Consider the following 26,843-nt stretch of genomic DNA (forward strand, 5'->3'; position numbering starts at 1 on the left):
CGGTGACATCGGGGGACGCACGCCCGAAGCTACCGCGTGTCATTTTACGCGTTGGTGTGCAGGGTCTGGACTCGCAGGCCAAACAGAAGATTCCGCCCCCGAAATAAAAACAGAAAATGCTGGAAAAACTCAGCAGGTCTGGCAGCATCTGTGGAGAGAGAAACAGAGTTAATGTTTCCAGTCCCATATGACTCTTCTTCAGAACTGGAGAGAAGGAGAAATGGGTTGGGTTTTATACTATTTGGTGGGGGGGGGGGGGAGCAAGGAATCAAGGAGAACGTCTTCCCTGATTAAAACATTTCTTTCTGATGTTCCAAAGAATAATAACTTGTTTTGCAATAAGATGCAGTTAACATTGTCAGGCTATTGAAGTTAGCTTGTATTTACTTTCTGACAGGCAGTTTGCATTGAGAATTCCTGCATGCTCAGAGGCAGCAAAGAGGGAAGAAATGGTGTAATTCACATGATCAGAAAGGTCATCGTCCCTGCGGAGAAGTCATTGCTGCAAATTCTGAGAGAGGATCCTCGCTTTAGGTGAGTATTGAGCTGTTCCAGCTGTTGGGGTTTAAGAAAGTTCTTTGTTGTGGGGTGGAATCATCCCAGATTTGCACTAAGTGTGGTGGCAGGCAGGTAAAAGGATGTTTTACCCGGCAGCCGCAATGGCGGGTTTTCACGCTGTATCGTGCTATTCCCAACAAGCCTCGGCTCATTAATAATGCATTCACGGGAAACACTCCTGATCACTGGCTGGCGGCTCGATTTGCCCGCCACTCCTTGACCTCAGCGTTTCCTCACTCCGGGTACCATATTTAAAGTGCACCAGATGCATGCCTACAGACCAAGATTGCTCCAGGTGACAAAAGCAGATGGCAGCTCCCAAACTTAGTCACGCCACTCTGGGGTGCCTGCTAGATGCAGTGGAAGGCCACCATGATGTCCTCTACCCCCAGTCTGGCTGTAGGAGGTCCACCAGTGTCATCAATCCGGCCTGGGAGACGGTGGCAGCAGTGGTCAGCGCCACTGGAGCACAGAGGATGTCAGCCATCCAGGGGAGGAAGAGGATGAATGCTTCTATCCATTTCGCCAGGGTAAGTCAACCACCTCATCGCTGTCAGCTCACACACTCTCAATCTCAACACACATCCACAGGGATCTCACACATCAAGGGACGACACCACTAACTCTCACACACACCCTCACATCTCCATCAGGCTCATATCCTCTGGAGCTCGTGTCCTCATCCCATCCATGTCTCCACTCACCACACAAACATTCCACGCAGCGCCACGTATCCTGCTCACACCGTCCTCATCTGTTTTCATGCAGGAGAAGCATGCTCACAACAGCAGAGAGAGGTCCCAGACCCTGGGTGGAGTGGCCCACATAAGGCGCCTCAGTCACTTTGAGGAGTGTGCCATCACGCTGACTGGTGAGGACATGGACTGTGCCTGCAGTGACGGTGAGGTCGGAGCGAGAACCCACATGAGGATCATGCACCACATCACCCCTCCCTCAATGCAACTATGAGTGCTCTTTCTCTGCTGCCATGCACTAATTATCTCTACTATGGTTTACAGGGAGCTCCGCCAAGTGACAAATGCCTTCGGCCAGACAGTCCCTCAGCTCCATCCAGGTCCTCACCTCCAGCCAAGAGGACACCTCTCCTTTTGAAGAGCTGAAAATAAGCAGACTGGAAGACCCATCACAGCGCTTACCCAGACCCTGCACCAGCGCAGAGACACACACCTCGGTGGGACCTAGATCTAGAGCAGACTCGGGTTTACAATCTGGTGGTCACCGCACGGACATGTGTCCGCAGCAGGAAGAGGCAGGTTCAGCCGAGCTCCCCAGCACTCGGAGGACTTCTGGGGAAGAGGCATCTGTGAGGTCCAAGTCAAATGATGAACCTCTGGTTTCTGCCTTCCAGCTCTTCATGGAGAGTCAGCAGAAGACGGGGAAGCATCACACAGCTGTTACTCAGCAGAGTGGCACGTGAGTCTGAGGAGTGTGTTCGCCTGCTCTCTGATGAAGTGGTGCCCATGTGTGCGTAACGAGGTCTCCATGGGAAGGTTGGCGGATGCCATGGAAACTCTGATCCAGCACAACGCAGAGATGCGCGCAGACCTGCACTCCATCACGGTAGCCATGAGTGAGTTCCTGCAGTGGCAATGTGAGAGGGAAACAGGGCACCTCGACACCAGGTGCTCCCCCCACCTCAAGGATCAGGCTAGGACCCTTGAGCACCTGAAGGGAGGTGGAGTGGCAGCTGAACACCCCTGGGTCATCCACTCAGGAATATGAGCTTACTGATCACTCCGAGTCCCCTTTGCCTGTGAGCCCCTCAATCTCGTCTTCTGCCATCACAGAGGGAGCATCTTGCCCATAGGAGGACAGCAAAAGCAAGCTGGGTCCCTCAAAACCTTGGATCCCCAGAGGATGAACCCAAAGTCATCAGAGGTAACAGGGCCAGCCATTGCACAGGCTGTCTCCACCCCCGCTGTGGATGTCAGGACAGCACCTAGAAGAAATAGTAGGTCTAGAAAAGTTAAGAAATTCTGATAACAAGTGGTTGCACAGGTGAACACATTTTGTCACTTTGTAATCTGAAAAAATCTTCACTTTCACTGACTGATGTGTAATGTTGTTTTTCAGCTTTATTTACAGCCTTCGTGAGTCCTCCCACTGCATTCACCCCCACTAGCAGTTCAGCTTCACAAAGTCGGCCCACGAGTGATTCTGGAGGGAGAAGTGTGTGTGTGGCAGGACCTTTTGGACCCTCATGCAAGCACTCTCCCACACACGCAGAGCCTTCCTCCATCACACTCATCTCACTGTCCCAAGCATTTTCAATGATGCTTGCTGGGGTTCTCTTTCAGTTGTCTATCTGAGCTGACCTGCATCTCCACCCACCCACTGATCACACTCCCATGCAGCACCTGTGCTTATCCAACATTTTTGATTTTGACAGCCTTGGTCGTTGTTAAGTTTCTGATCAGCTCCCCAATCCTTTCCCTCTCCCATTCACCCATGTCTTTTCCCCCATCACTGTTGACCCGCCTTGCATCACCTCCCACTTCCCCACCATCACCTACTGACCCAAACCCTTTTTTTTCCAGGATGTCCAGGTGAATGTGCACACTTCCTACCTTCCTCAGAATCCCACTCCCATCCATGCTGACCTCCCCACCCCCTCCTGCCCACCCCTAGGGTCTGCGTCTGCCTCCAGATCCCCACCAACCGCCCTCACCATCCTTTCCACCGCTACCATCGCACCCTCAACCACCAGCCTTCCGGCTCCCTCTGCCCTATCTCATGCTCACCATTCCCTCCTACCACGTCCACCCTCAGTTTGCTCCCCAGGAGGCAGTCATTAACTCCACAGACATCTCCCTTGCACATTCACTTGGACATAACCCCACCCTTACCCCCTCCTCCACCCTTACTCCCTCCTCCCCCTGGGCACCTTCCTCCCCCTGGACTCCTTTTCCCTCCAAAATCCTTCCTGCCCCACCAACACCTTCCTCCGGCCCGGACACCTTCTAACCACTAAATTCCTTCACCCCTGAACTCCCTCCCATAAACCTTCCTCTCCCCTTACACCTACCTCTCCACTTTCTGCATTCTCCCCCATTACACGCTTCTCAACCCACACTCACTCATCCCTGCCACCCCGGATCTTCATCTGCTTCCTCCCAACCTCACCAATACCCACCCCACCTCACCCTGGTATACCCTCCTCCCCCAGTCAAATCTAGAGCTCCTTCTCCCACCATCAACCCCCCCCCACCCCCCACCCCCGCGCGGTACACCTTCCTCTGCCAGTCACAGCAACCCCTCCCCCACCCCCTCACCCGCTGATCATCCATAGCAGCCCATGGCCAAGATATTCTGAAGCAGACCCCAGACATCAACGGAGACCTCCCACCTTCCGTGAGCTGCTTTGGGGTGATGCCATGCAAATGAGGATCCACCCAGCATGCGATGCACGTGCTCCTCCAGGATCTGGTAGCTGTAGGTCTCCAGCACCTCCTGCTCCGTGGATGTCCGCAATTTGAGCAAGGCCCGACTTCTGCACGTCACACTTGTCCTGATGTGTTCTGGACTGGTGTGTTTTCCAGCCAGCGTAACGGACGGTCATGCAAGCACACTCCCACGCACACAGAGCCTTCATCCATCACACTCATCTCACTGTCCCGAGTATTTTCAATGCTGTCTGCTCAGTTGTCCATCTGAGCTGACCTGCATCTCCGCCCACCCGCTGATCACAATCCCATGCAGCACATGCGCTTGTCCAACATTTTCGATTTCGACAGCCAGAGTCATCGTTAAGTTTCTTTACTTTGCCTTTACTTTGCATCCCATTAGCGGGATACAAAGTGGGTTCACACTGGGTGTGAAACCAATTTTTGGCCTTCTCGTCATATTGCACCTCCCTCCCATCCTCCATGACACCTGATGCCAATGGTGCCGAAAAATACTGGCTGTAGTTATTTCATGAGTACCAGTGGGTCAATTGCTTCAACTGCCAATTGCACTGACATGCATCTAACTGATCAAAGCTGAAAAAACACACCCAACATCCACTGACACAGCAGTAGATTTTAACTTCTGGCTAACTGATTAGCAGGGTATGCCAGATCACCTGCCAGGTTCCGAAGAAGTCATCTTGGATTGGGAACATTAACCCTGTTTCTCCTCCACAGATGCTGGCAGACCTGCTGAATTTATGCCAGGCCACCTGGCCATTTCTGGCAAAGAAGAGGTTGGAGCCCTTTTGAGGCCCAGACCTTGTCCAAACAGAACCGCTGAGTATTGGCTGTCACACGGGCATTCTGATGCAGTGGCAGCACAGTGGTTCAATTACTGGGCTAGTAACCCAGACGTCTGGACAAATGATCTGGATACACAAGTTCAAATCCCACCATGGCAGTTAGGGAATTTAAATTCAATTAAATTTGGGATACAAAGCTGATGTGATTAATGGTGACTAGTAAAATACTGGATTACTGTAAAAATCCCTCTGGTACACTAATATCCCTTCCGGAAGAAAAATCTGTTGTCCTTGCCTGGTCTGATCTACATGTGACTCTAGATCCACAGCAATGTAGTTGATCCTTAGCCAACTTCTGAGATGGCCTAGCAAGTCACCCCATTGTCAACAAGGTGGCTCATCACCTTCTCAAGGACACTTATGGAGGGGCAATAAATGCTGGCCATATCAGTGCTTCCCCCATCTCACGAATGAATAAACAATAAAGCTTGCTGGATTTGGATTGGCACAAAGTCAATTGGGCTGGAATGTGACAGTTAGCAGCAAGGATGGGGATTTATGACCATGGAATGGGTAGTACAGTGAGACAGTAGCCCAGTTGAAATTTTTTGGGGCCCCATGCAGCACTCCAATGTAGAACCAGAAGAAATACGTTAGCTATCATTACAAAGTAAGAGAACTTACAGTTCTCAAATTATTGAATATAGTTCCACTTTATATAGTAAATTCCCACAGGAGGGAGTAAAAGAATACGGAATCCTTGTTAATGCAGAAGAAACGTGAGACTGTTCTGTCTGGGTGCTCAACTTGAATCTTCATATTACGGCCAGCTAAGGGGGTTGACTGCTCTTTTCCTATTTATATCTTACTCAGAATTTTCTCTTGTCAATGCACTTCCACTAAAATTATGATTACTTTTCTTATCAGCATATTCCTGACTCTGGCAGAATCTGCAGGTTTGACAGAACTGCTTACTGAAGAGGGAGACTGGACTTTATTTGTTCCAACCAATGATGTATTTGACAGTCTTTCATCAGATGAGCTAAAGGAGTTGACAAGTAAGAAATCAAAAATCCAAGATTTCAGATTTTAAAGAATGGATTCTAGATTTAACATTTTTGCACCAATTTTATGAGCCTAAAGCAGATGCGACAATAACTAGTTGATCAATGCAGAGCTCCTGTCCTTATCTGCATGAGGTGAGGCCATCACTAAATTGGTTGGGGTCTCTTTTTTAGGTGGCCCTGATTATATCCTGAAATGAGCACAGGCTTAGTTTTCAATATTGAAACGAGATGCCAGCCTTCATGTCAGACACGCACTCCTAATTTTGTATGTTCCAGTCAGAATTTGCAACGCAAGGGTCTTGAACATCTTGACCAGTGGCCCTTAAAGCGACAGCTGAAGGCTATTTGTAAAAAAGGCACAAAACGTTTTTTTAAAATGTTGCATTTTGTGGAGCCCAAAGAAACAGGCATGCTCTTCCGGGCTCCCTAAGGCAAATGTACGCTACCTACGGCTCACTCTCCCTCCCCTCACTGAGCACTCACCCCAGACTTAATTATGAGGGATGAATTGATTGGTGCCTGCAGCTTGCTTGATCTAGTCGGCTTTTTAAAATCCAGACCATGGGTCTCTCTGTCACTGCTTAAACCTGGAATCGCATACAGTTTGGGGCACAAAGGAAACTTGTCCCCATTTTCTTTTATTTTTATGGCTCTGTTAAAGTGTAAGCACATATTAGCATTTATTTTTTATTAGGAAATTCTCAGAAATTTACACAAAGAGAAAATCAGATGAAAATTGCCATTCTATTTTACAGATGATAAAAATGCTCTGAGACACATCCTCTTGTATCACCTCCTCAAAGGAGTTTACGTCGGAGGTGGTATTGAATATGGAGTCACCAATGTACTGAAATCATACCAGGGCAGCAGAGTTATGGTAAAACTGGTGAGTTTCGCCTTGACTACATGTACCTTTCAGCCAGTTTACTTTAAAGCTGGAATATTCCACAGCATGTATATTCCAATCCTTGTTACACATTGAGAAAAGATGTTATTACCCCAAATTAACACTTATATGTTCAAATTCTAGGCATCTATTTCTAATGTATATTTTTAAAAATCAGCTGGCCAAAATCATCTCTGATTAAATGACAGCCAGAATTCTGCCATGTAGGGGAAATTTTAGCAAGGAAACGCAGACAATGTTTTCACTAGAATAAATGATAATACAGGCCTCGATAGAGCATATGTCCTTAATGCACAGAACAGCTAACCTTCTTACAGGGTAATGTCAGGGTCACCATATCTTCATCTGTTTCATGTTCTTCAGCAAGTTAATGAAAAGCACTAAGATTGTTCCATCAGCATGGAACAATCTTAGTATTTCACTTAAGTGACCATTATTCACGTGTGAACCTTGTCGGTGAATGTCGACAATCTTTATAACTATCGTGAGAAAGGAAAGATAGGAATTTGCAGCCAAGCTCCCACCCACAATTTTGTTCACCTGTATTTGTAACAGGGATTGCTGAATGAGAACTCTAAGCTATTTGTTGTCCATGACCCAGAGGTGCTGTGGGCACTTGCCGCACTCAACTGCTCTCCCGGCTGGGATTAACTAATTCTGCACAGACTGGGGATTGACTCTGAGACCTTTAGTGTTTGTATGGCATGGCTGTTCACTGGATAAACAAACTTAACCATTAGGGGGAACTTACTTAACTTTAAAACATGAAACCAAGGAAGTTCATCTTTCACAAATTAAAAGTACATGGGTCATCTATTGTAAAAAAAGATTATTGATAAAAGGCTGGGAATGCACTCAAGTCATCAATCCTCTTTGCTTTCAGGTGAACAACACACTGTTAGTAAATAACGTGAAGTCCAAAGAATCTGATCTCATGGCAAACAATGGTGTTATCCATGTGGTTAATTCCTTACTCTTTCCAAAAGGTAAGCTTTTTGTTTTCTAGTCGGTTGAATCTCTTCCAGTTTTACAATTAATGAAATCTGAAAGGACTCAATGCTAAATGGACCCTTTCAATCTGTCTGCTGCCTGTTTGTCTGTTTGTATGTCTTTCAGAACAGTAGCATTGGCAATTCCCTCAGTTGCTGTACCTTTGATGGTGGATTACTACAAACCCGTTTTACATGGTTTACCTGGGGCTTCCTTTTATCACCTGCCAGGTTTAGAGCAGCCAATTAGGAAAACCTCAGAGGAAATTTTTAGTGTTAATACCTTGACTCAGCACAGGTGAAGTTAAACAAAGACTGGAATTTTTGTTCTTGTGGCGGGGTGTTTTAATATCCTTTCACAGGATGTGAGCATCGCTGTCTAGGCCAGCATTTATTGCACATCCCTAATTGCCCTTGAAAAGGTGGTGGTGAGCCACCATCTTGAACCGTTGCAGTCCATGTGGTGTAGGAACGTCCACAGTGCTGTCAGGCAGGGAGTTCCAGGATTTTGACCTAGTGACAGTAAAATAATAGTGGTATAGTTCCAAGTTAGAGTGGTGTGTAGCTTGGAGGGGAACTTGCAGGTGGTGGCATTCCCATGCATCTGCTGCCCTTGTCCTTCTAGATGGTAGAGTTAATGGGTTTGGAAGGTGCTGCTGAAGGAGCCTTGAGTTGCTGCAGTACCTCTTATACATGGTACATGCTGCTGCCACTGTGCTTTGGTGGTGGAGGGAATGAATGTTTAAGGTGGTGGATGGGGTGCCAAACAAAGCAGGCTGCATTTTCCTGAATGCTGTCAAGCTCCATGAGTGATGTTGAAGCTGCCCTCATCCCGGACAATGGGCTGGAAAGCTGGGGCCACCCCACTTCAGCTGCTCGTGGGACACATGGCCGCATTCCTTGGGGCTCAGGAAACTGAATGGTTGCTGTTGGGGATGTCCGACCCCAGGAGCTGCCAGCCACTTGAAGGGCTGGCAGCTCAACAGTCTCAGCAGTGACACCAGGAGTGGTAGCTATAGCTGGGATTGCACCTGGGCGAAGAGGATGCCATAGAAGGAAGGTGCCTCTCCAACATGGTAAGCGGGGTCCAGGGCCAGCCAGGTAGGCCCCGACGAAAGGTGAGGATGGGGTTTGTGAGGTCAGGTGGTGCAGCTGTCATAGAGATGGCCGTTGCCACCAGAGGCCCCTCAGTTGGCCAAAGCACCATGAGCCTGCAGGGAGGTGGTCATCTGGCTGCCTCCACATGCTAAAATCCCAGCAGTAGTGGAAAGTGACTCTTAAGTGGTTCATTTGGCCTCTGGATGGGAGGGTCATCCTCCACCCTCCCAGCCACTGGCAAAATGGCATGGTGGCAGAGAGATAATAGGCACTCCAACCCCATGCATTCCCCTGTTATTTTATGGCTCCCTCTCACCGCCATCCCCATTCCCAGAGGGCTGCTGTGATCCAGCCCAAACTGTTTGCTGATATTGATAAAAATCCAGCTGTTCCAATCCAAGAAATATATTTTTTCAAGGTTCAGCATGATCTATTAAAATATGTTCCTTTCTGATATCACAACATATATTACCCCCTCCCTCCAAAAGCGTTTGAAGGGTTTAAGATGTTTCAATACTGACATTTTTCAGAATTCATAGCTCCTAATTGCATGAAATGAAGTACAGGTCCCGGGCGCCTTATCCAGCATTCCAAAAACTGGGTCCTGTCCTGGAAAATGCAATCCCCATTAATCATTGCTGTCCATCATATCCACTTTGTGATGCGTTGATCCCCTGCTCTCTGGGTCTGAGATTAACAGCAGAAGCCAGCCTGGTCTGCCCCTCATCCCTTCCTTTCCCCATCCTGGCTGGATCTACCTTGCAGAGAAATCAGCCCAGCTTTAAATTATTCTATTAACCCACCCCCAGTCCCCTGAATTCCAGGACTCAAAATCTGGAAAATCCCCATGTCCAGCTTCCTGGGTACGAGGTCCAGTACCCGTATTTCACCTTGTTCCCTTTCGCTGGATAAAGAATATCATGTACTTAAGTTATCTGTACAAATGGTCATCCTGTGTAAATTCTACTTTGTGTGAGATGAGCTGATGCCATCGCCATATGGATCGCACCACAATCCAGTTCCCTTCTGAATTAATATGGATTAATCCACAATTTAGTACTGAAACAAGAGGGGTCATTTTTGACTTATGACCCTGAACAGTGAATATTGGCATTCTACTCAATCAAAAGGGCAAATCAAAATCTTGCTCAATCCCGACCACTGCACATGCACATTATTTCAGCATCAGGCCATGAGTGTGCAGTAAAAAGGAGTGTGGCTAGTATTTTCCCCGCTTCAGTTAAAGGATGCAAAGGCTAATTGTAGATCTTCACCATCACCCAAGCTGCCTCAGTCCCAAGGATTGAACCTAAAATCCTGCTGCTTTGTATGGTGCAGGCCAAAGCAAAATGACCAATGGAAGCTGGATGAGCATGTCATTTTTTTAATAGTATTTTCCTCTACTGTGGGCAAACTGCAAGCTAAGAGTTGAAAAGTCACTGGGAAAGCCACTGGTTGGAACTCTTTTGTATGTTCATCAAACCAGTATTTAATCTTCTGAAACTCAAAAGAGATGCTTTTCTGATGGCTCTCATCCTGGTCATGCTGGAGCGCCACCACATTCTTGTTCAAAATAATTCAGCATTATGTTTTCATAGCCAATTATGAATGTTGCTTTTCAGCTTAATTATTAATGTAGCTGATTATTAAAGTGTTGCGAGAGTGAAGATTTATGAACATTCAGGTCATGACTTTGAATCTTGAATCTACTTCAACAGATCTTCCTGTAGGAAGTGACTACCTGTACAGAATTCTTACAAAAATAATCAAGTACATTCAGTTTAAGGTAAGTTTCTTTTAATTTAAAATTGGAGCATCAAAACATTTGAGCCAAGCATATGTATTGCATAACATTTTGAATTAGTAATAATAAATACTGTGTAGATAAGCAATATATAACCATCAACAGTGAGATACAAGCAATAGTATTATGGGGAAGGTGGCCAGATAAATTGTGAGCAGCAAAGTCACAAGTGTGTTATGGCTCATTCCTTTGGTGGAGATATTGGCCATATATTGATCATATATTTAGGCTAACAAAAATAATCTCTTTACATGATATACTTTGGATATATTTTTACATTAATTTATGTTTTTATGATGTTCCAAATTTGTGGTTTCAAATATATTTCTACAATCCACAGTATATTAGCATGGCTTAACATAATACAATGAGCTGGATTTCACAGTTAGTGGCAAAGTGATGGTACCTGCAGCTGACCTCAAAGAAAGCTGCCCACAAAGATTTAGCAATCAGTATGGTGTATATTTCCCCTTTGTTTGAATCTGGCACCAAGTCAGAGAGGTCTCCAGGCATCCAGCAGGCTAAGCAGCCAATCACATTGGAGCATTATCATAGACAGCAAACTGGGACATTAAAAGCCCTGATTATTCTTCACTTTTTAATATCATTTTACAGAGAGTGGAATAAAGATTGGGACAAACACATGGGTTTAAAGTAGAAGCTGAAATATCATAACCAACTAAAAAGATTATTATTTTCTAAATGTTGATATTTTTTATCACAATGGAGAAATTTGATTTTCCACAAGTACAAAATTAGCTTTTCAGGGCAAGTGAAGCTGTTCAGTAATAATTATGAACTTGGTCCCCCACTAAAAACCCAGTTACACTTCATTCAATAAGTGTAATCTTTTCAAGAGATTTTGCAGCAAGTTTAATAATGACATGTTCTTATCAGTTCAGTGATTTCTAATTGATTGCATTCTGGGGGGATTCCAAAAGCTCACCCAATGGAGAAGTGCAGAATCACTTGACCACAGTTAGCGGATTTTCATGTTTTACTGCTCACTACACACTCCAGAAGTTGCTGTCATTTTCACTGTTATTAGTACCTGCAAAACCCAGGCCACTATCTTGCATTTGCCCATGAAAGTTAGCTAGTAGTCATGATTTTTATCCTTATCTATGATTTATTTAGGACTTTGTGACCTTGAAATTATGCAGTCATAAAACTGGGAATATTTTTCAAAACAGAGCGAGAACTGTACCTAAAGCAAGTGGCCAGAGAGATTTGCAAATAATAGTTAAGCACCGGTTGAAAATCTTTTAAACTACGTAGGTCATGAGGAGGATGGGAGAAGGGTAGGCAAAGGCAGGGAGAAAACGCGATCCCAGATCAGACTTCTCATAGCAGACAAAGTAGCCAGAAGGTTGGTTTGGACTTAATACCCAGATATGGAGCTGGAGACCGGTAATAGGTGGACAAGCGGAAATTTGAAAGGAAACGATATATACATGAATACTAGATGCACTAGGAATGAAAGGGATTGATTCTGACTTTTAGGTGACCAACCAGTGTGTTTGTTGGCCACCAATTCAGGTGACAAAGAGGCCTCGAGGATTTTGAGGCAACGGCTCAATTGAATCTGGCAGGCAACATATGATGTGTTAAACAGATGTTTTGGTGCAGCTTGCAGGATTGAGGCCTCGAAATCAGATCAGTGTGCCCGCTAGGGGAAAGGGCTTGAGATCACAGAGGGTGGGGGTGCCAGAGTGATAGGAGTGCAGGTTAGATTTGTGAAGGAGCAGATTACAAAAATAAATCAACACCATTTTTTTGTGTCCTCTTTGGTTCCGTCATCCTTGGCACATGTGCAGACTCCAAACAAGCCCTGCCCTAAATTGAAAATAAGGGCTATATTTATGTCATAAGACACCTATATACATATTAGAATGGGCCTATTGCCTGAAACCAGTGGGTGCTTTGGACACCAGATGGTAGAGCTCATTCAAAATAGAGCCGGCTGTATTGCCAATGCTGGTGGAACAGTAATGCTACCGACCCCATTTTGATTCCATTATCACCCTGGTAGCGTCAGGCAAAAGCAATCAAAATCAAGCCCACCATCTGGAAGCTGTTGTAGCAATTGAAAACTACAATGTAATGGGAATGCCAGAAGCATGGTGAGATACTGAAGTTGGATGTGAATGTAACATTCTGAGGTGTAGGATGTTTAGATGAATGGAGGTGAGAAAAGAGAAGATGATGCAGTCTATACGCAGGGTGACCTGATTGTCCCATAATTTAAGGGATTGGTCCTTATTTAGAATGTTTGCTCAGTGTCCCTGAATTTGCCCTGAATTTCTTGGACAGCCTGCGGGAGATGGATCCTGGGAGTCTTGAGGGTGAGTTTAAATGATTTGAGCAGGACTGCAATTGAGTGAGTCAGCCAGCAGAGAGATGGTAAATGTTGTGACTCAACAACATAAGCTGTAAGTTTTAGTTGATTTTAATACCACGCCCCCCCACCCCCCCCCAATCCCTTCACCCCCCCACACCCCCCCACCCCGCCTGTTATTATGGTCTCAAGACTCATATCCCTACCCACTCTCATGTTAAAATCCCACCCCTCCCCCTGAGGTCTCACACTTACCAACCTCCACCTCTGCTCCCCAACCGCAGCGGGTTTCATGGCGGTGGGAGCAGAAAATCCAGCGGGATGCAAAAAGTTAGTTTCCTGTGCTTCCTGCAGGCACCCGTGTCATTATTCCTGTGCCCCTCTGACCAAGGCCTGGAGGGCCCGGTGGGTGAAGCGGGGTGCAGACCTCGTCCTGAAGCTCTCAGCCTTCTTCTTAGGGGTTGCAGACATCTCTGGTGGTCTGGAGAGATTGATATTGTGTGTTGGACTGGCCTTTAAATATGAAGCCCGGACCAGTGAACCCACCAGTTGATGGCGGGCGGATGAACCAGCTCCTGACCCGCCAGGTGATTCGGAGCAAAACGCGCCTCAGCATAATTAATGAGGCTCCAAGCGCCGAATCGGGCGCGAGTTGACGCCATTACCGAGAGCGGGCTGGGGGCTGCCGAAACCACCCGGCACCACACAATATCATTTTGGGAGAATTCCACCCACAGTCATCAGCACACCCCCACCCCCAGCCCTCCAGATGAAGTGTCCCTTATTTTATTTCCTGAGTGCTGGTCCCCCGGCCTATAGATGAGAGTGCCGGCAAGGAAAAAAAAACTCGATCCTGTTCGAGCAGCAGGTGGGGAGCTACAGCTACATCTACAAAGAGCAAAAAATCCCACATAATACACGGGGTATACTGCAGGCCCCAGGTTAACACCAGAAGGAGAACAAATTGCTTTACGCAGCGATAGAAAGAGTTGGTGAGAACTGGAATGTTGGCCGGGATTTTCCGGCCCCGTGGTGGGTGGGACCCGCCCCTGGCGAGGCGGCCCCCCGCCCAGAAGCCCACTGACTTACAGCGGGACTGGAAGATTGCAGCGGCGGGGGAGGGGGTGGGTGCGGAAAACCCCGCCCCGTTCTTTCAATCAACAAGATATAATCTGGTGTAACACAAATATTTTAGGATCAGAGAAGAAAAATACAATGCATGTCTGTTTTATGACCTAAGTACATCAAGGGAGCAGCAGAAGCAGTGCTCATCCTGACCAGGTAAATGATCCAGATAGTGGGCAGTATATCGAGTGGAGGCGATGGCAGCTGGAGAGCTGGCAAGAGCACTACACACCTCTTTTCGGGAAGATCCGCCACATTAAATATTGATCAGGCATTTAACTGGGCAATGGTGGGCCTCCCCCGGGATCAGGGTTCCCAGGGGTGGATCTCCCACCTACTGAGGGCTGCCAGCAAATTAGAGGCTGACGTTCCTTCATTGCTTGGCAGCGCCACCAGGGAGGTGGTGGCTGCTACCGACACAATGCCAACTTGAGGCCTAGGAGCACCATAGAGCCAGGCACACGTGACTGCAAGGGGTGGGGTGGGGTGGGGTGGCGGTAGTTGAGGTCACAGAGTGGGGGCCGTGTGGGGGGGCTGGGGAGGAGAGTCGACAGCAAGAGCAGGAGTGGGTGGCTTTCAGCGGGCCCTCCCTTCCATGCCTGGTCACTCAGTCAGGCACTGAGTGCCTGACAATGAGGGGCCTTCGGGAAGCCCAGTTTGCTTTTTGTCTTTCCTGCATGTTAAGTCCCCCACCCCTGCGGGGTTAATAAGTCAGCATTAATAGCTGCCATGGACTTAATTGGGACAGCGACAGGAAGGAAACAAGGTTCCCACTCGCCACCCTCCCATCTGCACAATGTAATGCTTCACCCACCTTCAAACTTGCCAAAGGAGAGAGAGTATTAAATTCCACCCAGTGTACAGGAAATAGCATACTTAGCACCCTGAGGAAAAGTGACTACAAAATTATATATAAGTATATAATAATATGGAAGTCAGAAATGCCTAAGAACAAGAGCCAGTATAATTTTAAAAGGGCTAAGTGCAATTATATGTGGAAACAACACTAAATAGATTGGCAGAAATGTTTTCAGTCACAATTCACTGGAGGAAAGTGAAACGCCTTTGAAAGTATAATGTTAGGTCTGCAGGATTAATGCATTTCCAAAACTTACCAAACCAATGAAGCAAACCCAAAGTCAGTTAACCAAATTGAAATGAAGAGGAAAATGATCTCCACAGATCCAAGCAAAAGAAAAGGGAAGGGGATCGAGGCAGAAACAGGTTAAGATGAAGAATACAGCATTGAATTGAGAGACCGAGGAAAGGAATAGCTGCGGAGGCTAAATATAGTTATCAGCAGCTTAACAGTAAGAAGGTAGTGAAGAGGAGAGTTAAAAATGATAAAAGATGCAAATAGAATTGAAACTAAGATAAACACAAAATAGAAACATAGAGACATAGAAAGATTTATGGCACAGAGCAAAGCCCATCATGTTTGAAGCTGAAAAGGAGCTATCCAGCCTAATTCCAATTTCCATCTCTTAGGCTGTGGCCCTATAGTTTATGGTATCTGTCATGCATATCCAAGTGTTTTTTAAACCTGATGAGGGTTTCTGCATCTACCATTCCTTCAGGCAGAGTTTCAGACCCCAACCATATGCTGGGTGAAAAAAAATCTCCATTGATGCCCCTCTAATCCTTCCACCAATTGCTTTAAATCTATGCCTCTGGTCATTGAACTCTCTACTAATGGAAATAGGTTCTTCCTATCCATTGTATCTAGGCCTCCAAATTTTTTGCACCTCAAATAAAAGTCCCCTTAGCCTCCCCTGACCCAAAGAAAATAAACCCTGCTTTACCCAGTCTTTCCTTGTGTCTAAAAGTCCCCATTTCTAAAAACATCCTTGTGAATTTCTTTTGTATCTGTAGTACGAGGGTCTGGCACATAAAGGATTAATGTGGGACTGAGTACAATACCACCCACACAGTGATGTAAGAGAACACATGACTAGCACCTGGGGATCAGTGTAGTGTTGGACAGAGCCGTGTGTAGAAGCAAACATGGAGAGAACACCTAGCTTGGACCTTTCCTGTACCTATGTATAAAGTTTCTAGCAGTTATTAAATACTTACTGTTGAACTACATATGATTATGAATACATTAATAAGACCAACTGAACTATGCCCAATGCCTTACAATGTATCCTCTCTAGTATGATCATATCCTTCCATTAATGTGGTAACCAGAACTGCATACAGTACTCTATCTGCATTCTAATTAGTATTTTACACAGTTCTCTTGCAACTCCCTGCTTTTATACTGTAGCCCTCAGAGCCAATAAAGGAATATATTCTATATGCATTCTTGACCATCTTATCTAATCTGTTCTGCTATCTTCGAGAATCTGTAGACATGCATTCCTCTGGTCCTCTGCATTTTTCTCAAAATCCTACCATTTATTGTGTATTCCCTTGCCTTGTTTGTCCTTAGCTCACACTTCTCTGGGATTGAATCCCATTTTCCACTTTTCTATCCACCTGGTCAATCCATTGATAACTTCCTGCAGTTTACAGCTTCCTTCTCACTATCAAACGCATGGCCAATCTTTGTAAGCTCTGAAAACTTCTTCATCATGCTCCTTACATTTCAGCCTTTCATTGATATGTACCTTGAACAAAAAGTGACCCAGTACTGAGTCCTGTGGAACCCCTCTGGAAACAATCATCCAGTCACAAAAACACCAGTTGACCACAACACATTGCTTCCAGCCACTGAGCCAATTTTGGATCCAATATGGCACCTTTCCTTGGATCCCATGAGCTTGTTATTTACTGATCAGTCTGGGATCTTGTCAGAAGCCTTGCTAAAATCCATTTTGACTACACTAAACACACTAACCTTATTGACCATCCTTGTTATTTCTTTAAAAACTTCATCAAGTTAGCCAGACATGAAATTCCCTTGATAAATCCATGTTGACTATCCTTGATTAATGGGTGCCTCTCTAAATGGCAATTTACAATGTCCCTCAGAGATTTTTCCAATAATTTTCCCATCCTTGAGGTTAATCTGACTGTGGTACAATGATAGTTGTCCTCAGGTCCTTTGGCACCTTGTCTGGAGCCAGAAAGCATTGGACAAAAGTTACAAAAGCCCCCACTATTTCTTCCCTTGTTCCCTTAGCAGCCTGGGATACACTTCATCTGGGCCTGATGATTTATCCACTTTCAAGGATGCAAAAACACCTTAATATTTCTTCCCTCACTATGCTTATCCCATCCAATGGGCTGAATAACACAGTCGCTTGCCGACAGCGGGTTATGCACCCGAATGCCAGTGGTATTCTGACTTCTTATTGGAAGATGGGATGCTGTTCCTCGAGTTCCCCAATACAAACTAGAGCAACAGCGCCTCATCTTCTGATTAGGCACTTTAAAGCCTGCTGCACTTACCAACGAGTTCAACATGAGACCATGAACTCTGTCCTCCATGTTGATATTTCTTCCCAACCCTCTCCCCCACAAGGCCACTTGTTCTTAAGTTTTGTCTTCAGGAAGCCATGACCCTTGTTCTGCTATTAACACATTCTGCTATCTGATCTTTTGCAACTTTTAACAACTGCCTTAGTCTTTAACACTATCATTACCACTCCCTTGTCTTGTGTCCATGACATCTTTGTCAAACCTCTCCTGCACTCCCACCCATCCCTGAATTTCTATTTTGCTCCACCTGCTCCAACCCCTCTCTTCAACAGTATAAAATCCATTATATTTCTACCTCTCTTCAGCTCTAAAGAAGTCATATGGATTCAAAACGTTAACTCTGTTTCTCTCTCCACAGATGTTACCAGGCCTGCTGAGTATTTCCCAGCATTTTCTGTTTTAATTTTAAATTTTAGCCAATCTCTGCCAACCATGTCAAACTTCATGGCGGCAGAAGTTTGAAAATTCTGCAATACCTCTTGGTATTGAGGAGTTGTACATTTATTACATATTGCCATGCATAGATTTCTGCACCATCAGAGTGAGGGAGGACCCTCAGGATCTGTCCCCTTCCTGAGGAACCGCAGCATCCTGAGCCTCCCTGAGTTCCCTTCTTTCTCTCACTCTTCTCCTCCTCCTCCTAATCCTCTCTTCCTCACCAGAGGTTTTGTCTCCAGCTGAGGCAACAATCTCCATCTGTCTCAGACACTTTTCACCCCTGGGTAAAGGACAAGAAAGTAATCCATCAAAAGCTCTCTGAATCAGAGAGCTCTCCTCATGAAAAATATCTAAAAGGTTTTTCTGTCCACTCAATTGAGCAGTCCCTGCGGTCAGTAGAGTTTGAACTGCAAAACTGAGACTCTGGTCTCAGCTGCAGTTTCAAAACCCGCCCACACAAGCTTGCCCTTAAAAAAGGGATTCCCCACCTGTCGCACATCTCACCCTGAAGGTGTATTATTGCCCTCTGACCATATTATTGCAGTGAGATGGACAGTTGATTAGCTGACTTGCCTTTTATACTGATATTTAAATAACGTGGGTGGGTTCCTGACTTTTTGACTCGCCCGCATGCAGTATTATCAGAAACTGGCGCAATGACATCGTAAGTGGTGCCCGATGTCATCACACCCCATAATACACCCTGCAAAGCAGGAAAGGGTCCCAATTTTGGAGTGTAAAATTCAGCCTCACACCCCTCCTCCTTAGCTACAAAGTCTGCTTCATCTCTCTTTTTTAAAAACGTTCACAAAGTATTTGTTGAGAACCATACCCAGAAGTTACCTTTATGATCTCTAATTGGCCCTACCTTTTCTTAGTCACCTTCTTGCTTTTTATGTATTAGAAAGCATCTTTGGGTTTTCCTTGATTTTACTTCCCAATATTTTTTTCATATTCCTCTCTTTCCTGCCCTAATTTCCTTTTAATTTCATCCCCTGCACTTTCTGTATCCCTCAAGGCCTCCTGCAGCATTGAATACATGATGTCTGACATAAGTTTTCTTTTCTTTTGCCTTATTCAATGCTGTTATGATCTTTAACATCCAAAATAATTCCTAATGAAACTGTTAATGTTCAAAATGGGGAAAGGAGAGGTGTCTCTCTAGTTTGTTGAATTATTAAATTTCATTTTAGTTTGTCTTCTTGTGATTGTGAATATATTTTTAATGAATTCTAATCTCAGTTTGACTAACCGAGGCAATCAGTTATGATGTCCCATTGGAAAGTATCCAAGTAAAAAGGTTGACTGTGGAACAAAACTGTGCTTTCATTGCTTCCATAATTATCTTGCCATGCTGGTTGAGAGACTGGGAATAACATTAACCTGCAGGAGTTTGTTGTTTAGTCAGTGGAACGTAAACCTCTATAATTTCTTATAAGGAAGGAGATTGAATGGAGTATTGTAAAACATAATGATAGAAGATTTTTTTGTTTGTTTTCTTTGGATAGTTCACCCCGGGTTACACGTACAAAGAAATCAGACTGCCCATCATCAGTAAGTTCTTTAAGCAGTATTTCTGAAAGTTTGAAATTGTATTGCTGTTAATGTTTTTTGCTATAAAACATTTTTTTTATAGAAATTAGTAGTTTAAGGTTTGAAATATGTAAAAGGCATTAGGTGGAATAAATAAAACAAAAAGCAAGATGATAAAACAGAAAGGATCAGAAGATGAAGATGTCATTCAAGAGATCTGCCCTTGAAATATATATTTGTCATGGTTGTCAGGACTCACCTGTCTTCAAGGTGGACTGTGTCAAACCCAGAATATTTTCAATTCCAATGAAACTGAGACTACTGCCAAATTCAAGTCTCTGTACCTTCCTTAGAGAATTTTTCAGGAGTTATCAGGACCCCCCTACACAATCAGATCTAAAATCGGGCAGGATCGTGCAACAGAGAAAAGGAAAATGCTGACAGTGAGGCTGCTGCTTCCTCATCGCGTTCCTATTGGGATTGCTTCTGGCCTTCCATTCTTTGCCCGATGAATGAAAGTGGATTGCTGAAGGGCAGTGGAGGGGGTGGGGGGTGATTATTGTTGTGGACAACAGAACCCAGACCCCCAGACGATTTCCCTCCAAATTATTCCTGTTCTCATTACTTCCTAAGGCTGCCATGGGGTAGGTGATGGAAACTTCTGGGAAGCAGTGGTAACAACTTTGAAGTCTTCCTGAAGAGGGAAAGGGCTTTGTGCCAGCTTCCTCTCTATCAAATCTTATCCCCCTTCCTTTATTATGTAGTCCTTGACCTACCAGGATGCCAATTTCTGGACCTTCAGGGTTTTTCTATACTTTTGCATTTCTGGACATTTCTTCTGATGCTGCCTCACCACTCGGAGGACAATCTTGGCCATGACTCTTTATCAGAAACTTCTCATTTCTCTATGATTTTTCCTGTTATGGAGTGTATTCCTGCAAGTTTGGTAATTACTGAGTATGTTGTCATTCAAGTATGTGAGTGTAACGTGGGCCATAGTCTCCAGTTGAACAGTGCTGTTTTCCCTTGGCTTGACATCCCCATGTCATAGGGAGGGTCTCCAAAGATTGTCAAAAACCTTGGGTTAGCCATGGTCCAAAGGATTATTTGGACAAAGGCCAGAATGAATTCCCCTGAGAGATTAATAAACTGTTAATAGAGAATAATTTGAGAAACAATTTAGAAGCCATGATGTAACTTTGATGGGAATTGATATGATGATAACCTCGGTAGGCCTTTGCATCAAATGAAATAGCCAAGAGATAGGAAAGGAACAGTTTTATAACAAATTGCTGGAGTTGTTATACCAAGTTCCTGGCAGCATTTCTTCTGCTTATGATTTGTTTTAAATTGGGAATGTACTCTTGTATATCAACTGCTCTTCAGCTAACATGCAATTGACATGGACAATTACAATGGAAAATGCCTATCAACCTTTGTACGCAAAAACAGTTTACAATTTACATAACACCCACTGGCAACAGAAACAAGGCCAGAAACCAACCTGGAGTTCACCAAGTGAATGACTGAAAGATTAATCAATTAGATGTGACAAAAGGACATTGCCTCTGAAAGAAAGAAAAAGGTATTTGGCAGAGCTAATACTGGAGCTGACTGTCACTTTGATGCAGATTAAAATGGCACAGTATGAACCTGAATGTGCTGAAGGAATCAGTGAACTCTGTTGGGAAATCTTGCAATTGAATAATTCCTTGTAGTTCAGGCTCAGACATCAATAGTATAATAATCATTATGGTTATACAATACACTCATAGAACCTGGGTTCCTGCAGACTCAAGGTGATCAAGCTTGACTCCTGTAGGTATTGGACATCTGACTGTCCCGTGACCTCTAACTACACACTAGCTGTTACTCATTCTTATGTATCCTATTTTACTCATCTATCACATGCCCATAAGACCTTCCAGGTATCTTTAAAGGACCTTCCCCTCTAAAGTAAATCATAAATGACACAAGTCATACAAAATTTATATTGAAGTGAGGTTCCTTCTCACAAAACCACCAGATTGTGACATGGTTTAACTGCTAATCGATTTAACCTGTTTGCTTTCTGACTTTATAAAGAAGATCCCTGGACTGTTCCAGATGGTTGATAGTCCATATGCTAGCTGCAGAGTCTCTACTGTTCTGACCAATCTGATATTAACATCTCACATGGAATGTTGCTGATCTGAGTGATTGCTCTTGTTTTCCCATTGACCCAACTACTCTCCAAAATTAGCACATCCCAATTGGACAATGTCCTCAAGGTTTGATTAACTTTGATGGAATATTTGGCACAAAGCAAATTCTAGCCTTTCCTCCTAATGAGCTTTAGTTTTTAAACTCTGGTTCTTTTCTTCCCTTTCCCTTCCAATTGCATTCCTCCCAGCTTTTTCACCTTGAGTTTACAAATTTAAAAATTACACCATATTTACTGATAATTTTGTGGATTTTGTTAATTTTATGGGAGCTATACATACTCACGGGGACCTTCCAAAAGGCCCATATAAATAGGCAGAACCTGCCGCTCATGCAGCTGATTCTCCAACCGGTGACAAACGCCACGAAAATATATCAAAGTAATAATGACTGTAATGGTCAACACAAATTGAACGACTAAGAAAGCATAAGAGGCCATACGAGCCCAGACGGATTGTCCCACATTATATACTACGTCCCACCATTTGTGGTCTCCTAAGGTTTTGATTCCTTTCTCAATATCTTTATTATCCTGTTGCATATGAACTAAATGTTCTTGCGAGGTAGCTGTACGTTGAAGGATTGACTTCAGACTAATGGACAGAGGGGGAATTGGGTGTCCAAAATGGACCACTGACTTTAGAGCTTCCTCCTGAAGAGGCAGCTCCAACTGTATTTCTGTAACATTGTGCAGGTGAACCGGTAATAACATTTTACCTCCAACTTTGACTGGTTCAACTGGGGAGAGACAAAACATAGGGGTATTAATCGGGCATAACGTTACCCCATGATGTAGGTGTGAGGCACTGGTTGTAACACAGTACCTTCCCCTGCCCACGTAGGCAGATCTTGCCTGCCCAGGGCTCCATTGGTTTACAGCGACTGTGCAGTTTGGCGAATGTTCATCCAGTGTGAACCCACACGCGGGTGTAGTATGCTGGTACACATCACACCTACACACCCACTCATTTCCAACTTGTCGGCAACATTCTAAGTCTGGGGCCAGCCATGTGCCCTTTTTGTTAATCAGCCATCGAGGATGGTCCCTAAATTCCTTAAAGATGGCATTGTCATTGGAAAGTTCAATGACTCCTATGGATTCTACCTTATACAATCGCACAGGAGGGGCTGTGAAGTTCATGACAATTGGGACTGCCAGTATCACTGGGACCTGGCCATCAGTATCCTGAGAGTGAGCCCGAGAGGCAAAAAAGGCCAGGCCATGCCGCCTGATTCGATTATATTCTTCTTCTGTCTTATTGGCCCCTAACCACACGGCCAAGTGGTGATTCTTGACAAAGGCTGGAATGCGATTAGATTCAAGGTCAGATAATCCCTTTTGCAGTAATGTGAGCATAAAGTTTCCATACATACTACAGGTGACTGCTTTGGAGATGTTCTGCTGTGCAAACTCCTGATTGTTTTCCCCAATGATCTCATTGACCTTATTTGCAATGGTCTGCATGGCTGTCACAATCTCTTGGGTGGATAACAGAGTTTTACCCTGCTCATGAATTTGGTCCCCACTTTGGTCATTTAATTTAGTCAAAAGCCCCTTCAGTTGCCTCCGCATGACTTCATCATGTTCCCACATAGATTCGACATCTATACGATTCAAGCCAGCCACACCTGCAGTAGCTCCTATCCCTACCCATTCAGCCAGGCCTCTTCGTTTGCGTAGGGTCTTCAGCCCATCATCCGTGTCTGGGTCAGGGCTCTGCCAATCTGTCCTTTGGTTCCTCGCCTGCGAGTCTCCTACCAATTCCTTCAACATGAGGTGAAACAAATTCAGATAGCTACTATGGCACAATCCGTCTGGCATATGCAGAGAGGTCAGATTAAAAACAACCGGAACAATTTCAAAGCGCACATCGTTATATAAAAAATTTCCTGATTCCATCACTTCTAACCCATTTGTTTGTGGATTATTGAGTAACATGGGGCAAGGGGTACCCAGACTCCTGGCAGCATTTTTATCTGGTTTCCTGATAGCCTCTAACCTCACATGAGAGCTGCCATAGGCACTGTCATCACTTGGTTCACAACGGACATTACCGCTGTGCCTCTCCCAGAACTGGGGCCAGTTTAATGTTTGAATTAGTATCAGGCCATTCTTCCCATCAGGTTGTTGGGATATTTTTCCTTTATATGGCACCCCAACATCCCCTACTGAAGGGGCAAACATGCCAAATTCGTCTTGAAACCACCGCCACTGGATCCCTACTGCTGTTCCATTCCCGTTACAGATGCATTTTATCTGAAGACCCTTCCCTTCCTCCACACGTGCACCAATAGTTCGATTCCCATACAGCACTCTTTCCATGTAACCAGGGCTTGCCACCTCCCAATGGCAGTTCCACTGTTGACTCAGTCGTTCTGTGATTTCTTTCACCCTTTCTTCTTCTCTAGACTGGTTATATGTATACCATCCATCTTGAGGGCCATGCTGGCACCAACCCTTAATCACTGCTGAGTGACACACATGAAGCATGCCTAATTCAATTATCATATGCGTCCACCAAATAATTCTCGCCATACCTGGGAAGTGATCAAAAAAGTTTCTCGTTACTTATCAGTTTGAGTACATAAAAACATAAGAAATAGGACCTGGTCTGTCATCCAATAGAATCTTGGATGCTGTTTGACTTCAACTCCACTTTCCTATCCAATACACATATTCCCTTGATTCCTCTGGAATCCAAAAATATAGCTAACTATCTTGGTCTTGAACATATTCAATGACTGGACATCCATGGCCCTCTAAGGTAGACAATTCAAAAGATTTACAACCCTCTGAGAGAAGAAATTCCTGCTAATCTCAGTCTGAAATGATCAAGCCCTTATCGTCAGACTATGTCTGTTTATTCTAGATTCTCCAGCCAGAGGAAACAACTTCACAGCATCAACCCTGTCAAGCCATGTCAGAATATTATCTGTTTCAATGAGATGAACTTCTTTCATTTTTCTATATTCTAGAGACCATAGGCCAATCTACTTAACCAGTCGACATAGGATTACCCTCTCATCCCAGGAATCAACCTTTGCTGCACTGCTCCCAAGTCAAGTGTACCCCTCCTTAAATATGAAGATCAAAATTGAATAATACTCCAGATGTGATCTCATCAAAGCCTGGTACAATTATAGCGAGACTGCCTTACTCTTGCACTCCAGCCTCCATGCAATGAAGTGTCATTTGCCTTTCTAATTGCTTGCTGTAGCTGTTTTTCTTTTAAAAAAAAAACTACATCTCTCTGAACATCAACATTTAAAAATTTCTCATAATTTAAAAAATACTCTGTTTTTCTGATCTTCCTACCAAAGTGAATAACCTCACATTTGCCCATAGTATATTCCATCTGCCACGTTCTTGCCCACTCACTCAATCCGTCTGTGGGTCCCCTTGTAGCCTTTTTGTGTCCTCCTCCCACTTTACTATTCCACTTATCTTGAGAATTGAAATCAAAATCAATGTACTCTTTCCCAGAATGAAAACACAGTAAAAACTGTGAAATAAGAATACTGGTCCAAACTGGTCTTGTATACCTTAAAATGGAACACCAGCAGAAATTGGGAAATAAGAATACTAGTCTGAACTATTTTTCCCTTCTGGATTGACATCACCCATCATGTTCAGTATTGTCATGGGCCACATTATGAGTGAGGCAATGTGAAGTAAGGATCCTAAATGAAGTCGGCGTGAAAAGCAATGGCTGGAATCGATTGGCACCATCATAACGATGGTACATCATTGCAGTGAAAGAAAGAGGGTTCAGCATCATCTTCCTATAGACCTATACTGGTAGTACAAGGTTGAAGAAAGTCTAAAAAAAGTGGACATCAGTGGTGAGGTGATGGAAATGGTGGGCGAGTTATATGCCTTCAAAGATGAAGAGAGATACTACAAAATATTGAAGAAATAAATTAATGTGGTGAGGGACGTTTTTTTTTGACAGACCATGGAAGATAGATGTGTGAGGAAGTAGAAAGGAGAATGAGCAATGCTAGTTTATGGTGCTGAAAGGTGGACCCTGCCAAAAGGACAAGCAAGTTAAGAAATTTTTGGAGCACATGGTGCAAAGAAGATAACTATCATCAGCTAAGAAGTAATGAGAAGCAATGATATGCCAGAGAGAATCAATAATGGCAAGAGATTTGAGTTGGCTACAGCATGTGTCCCATATGGCTGAAGATTGATGGAAGGGACCAAAGGTAATAGAAGTAATCATAGTTTGATGGAAAGTGGTTTTGTAGACAAAGAGATTGTGTAATGGAAGACCAGAATGGAGGACAATGGAAGATAGCTGACTGGAGCATGCCAGCACAATTTAGAGTACCTTTGGCCTTCTTGGTTCTGATAACTACTGATTGACAATTATCTCACATAATTACTTAACCAAGGGTGGGATCTTCCGGCCCTGCTGAAGTCAACAGAATTTTGAATGGCTCACCACACCCACCACATCCGCTGCGGGGAAAGCCGCCGTGGCAGGGCTAGAAAATCCCAGCCTAAATGTCCACTGAAATCCCATGCAGAATTACTGTGCAGGGCAGAAAAATAAATAATTAAATCAGCTTACGTCAGTAATCAGTGCAGCAAAAGAGGGGCATCCAATATGATGATGAGTCTGATAAAATATGGTGCAACTGTTTACAAGCTAATCATTTATTCAGAATTTATTTTATGACAGTGACTTCTGCAGAACAACAAACTCAATCTTAAATTCCATTTAATTGCAGAGACAGAAATGTATCACTACAAAGTTTGTTGCATTTTAATCACTTTACAGCTGTCTCTCCACAGCCATGGGAATATAACGCAGATCACAGATTGTCGTTAAACTGGAGGAAGTGATGATCAATTAATGTATTATAGCTTGAGGGTACCTGCATTTAAATCATATTGTCCTTGCATTTTCAGCTCGTATTATCAAGGTCATTTCTCAGCCAAACATTACCAGAGAGATTGGAACAACCATTACTCGAGTGCTTCCATATGGTAGATACACATTCACATGCACTGTATTTGCAACAACTGTTCCGTATTTTTAACCTAACTGTTCCTCCTCTAATCTTTCCTCATTTTACCCTTGTCTCTTGAAGCCAATGGGACCTGGGCTTTGTGGAGGTGTGAGCTACTGAATTATT

General features: G+C 44.3%; 1 protein-coding gene across 4 annotated transcripts in view; it reads left to right on the forward strand.

Annotated features, from left to right (window-relative positions):
* LOC121284020 (periostin-like) overlaps positions 1-26,843 on the forward strand; it is a 101,595-nt gene that overhangs the window by 59,910 nt on the left and 14,842 nt on the right. For 2 of the 4 annotated variants that reach the window (XM_041198945.1, XM_041198947.1), the window contains exons 11-17: positions 398-534; positions 5,699-5,829; positions 6,594-6,724; positions 7,629-7,731; positions 10,551-10,618; positions 19,472-19,517; positions 26,617-26,694. In XM_041198945.1, coding sequence (XP_041054879.1) covers positions 398-534; positions 5,699-5,829; positions 6,594-6,724; positions 7,629-7,731; positions 10,551-10,618; positions 19,472-19,517; positions 26,617-26,694 — 694 coding nt within the window. The remainder of the gene's footprint in view (positions 1-397; positions 535-5,698; positions 5,830-6,593; positions 6,725-7,628; positions 7,732-10,550; positions 10,619-19,471; positions 19,518-26,616; positions 26,695-26,843) is intronic. The other 2 variants (XM_041198946.1, XM_041198948.1) reach the window with 1 other exon arrangement.

The sequence above is a fragment of the Carcharodon carcharias genome, chromosome 11, assembly GCF_017639515.1.
Source record: "Carcharodon carcharias isolate sCarCar2 chromosome 11, sCarCar2.pri, whole genome shotgun sequence".
NCBI lineage: Eukaryota > Metazoa > Chordata > Chondrichthyes > Lamniformes > Lamnidae > Carcharodon > Carcharodon carcharias.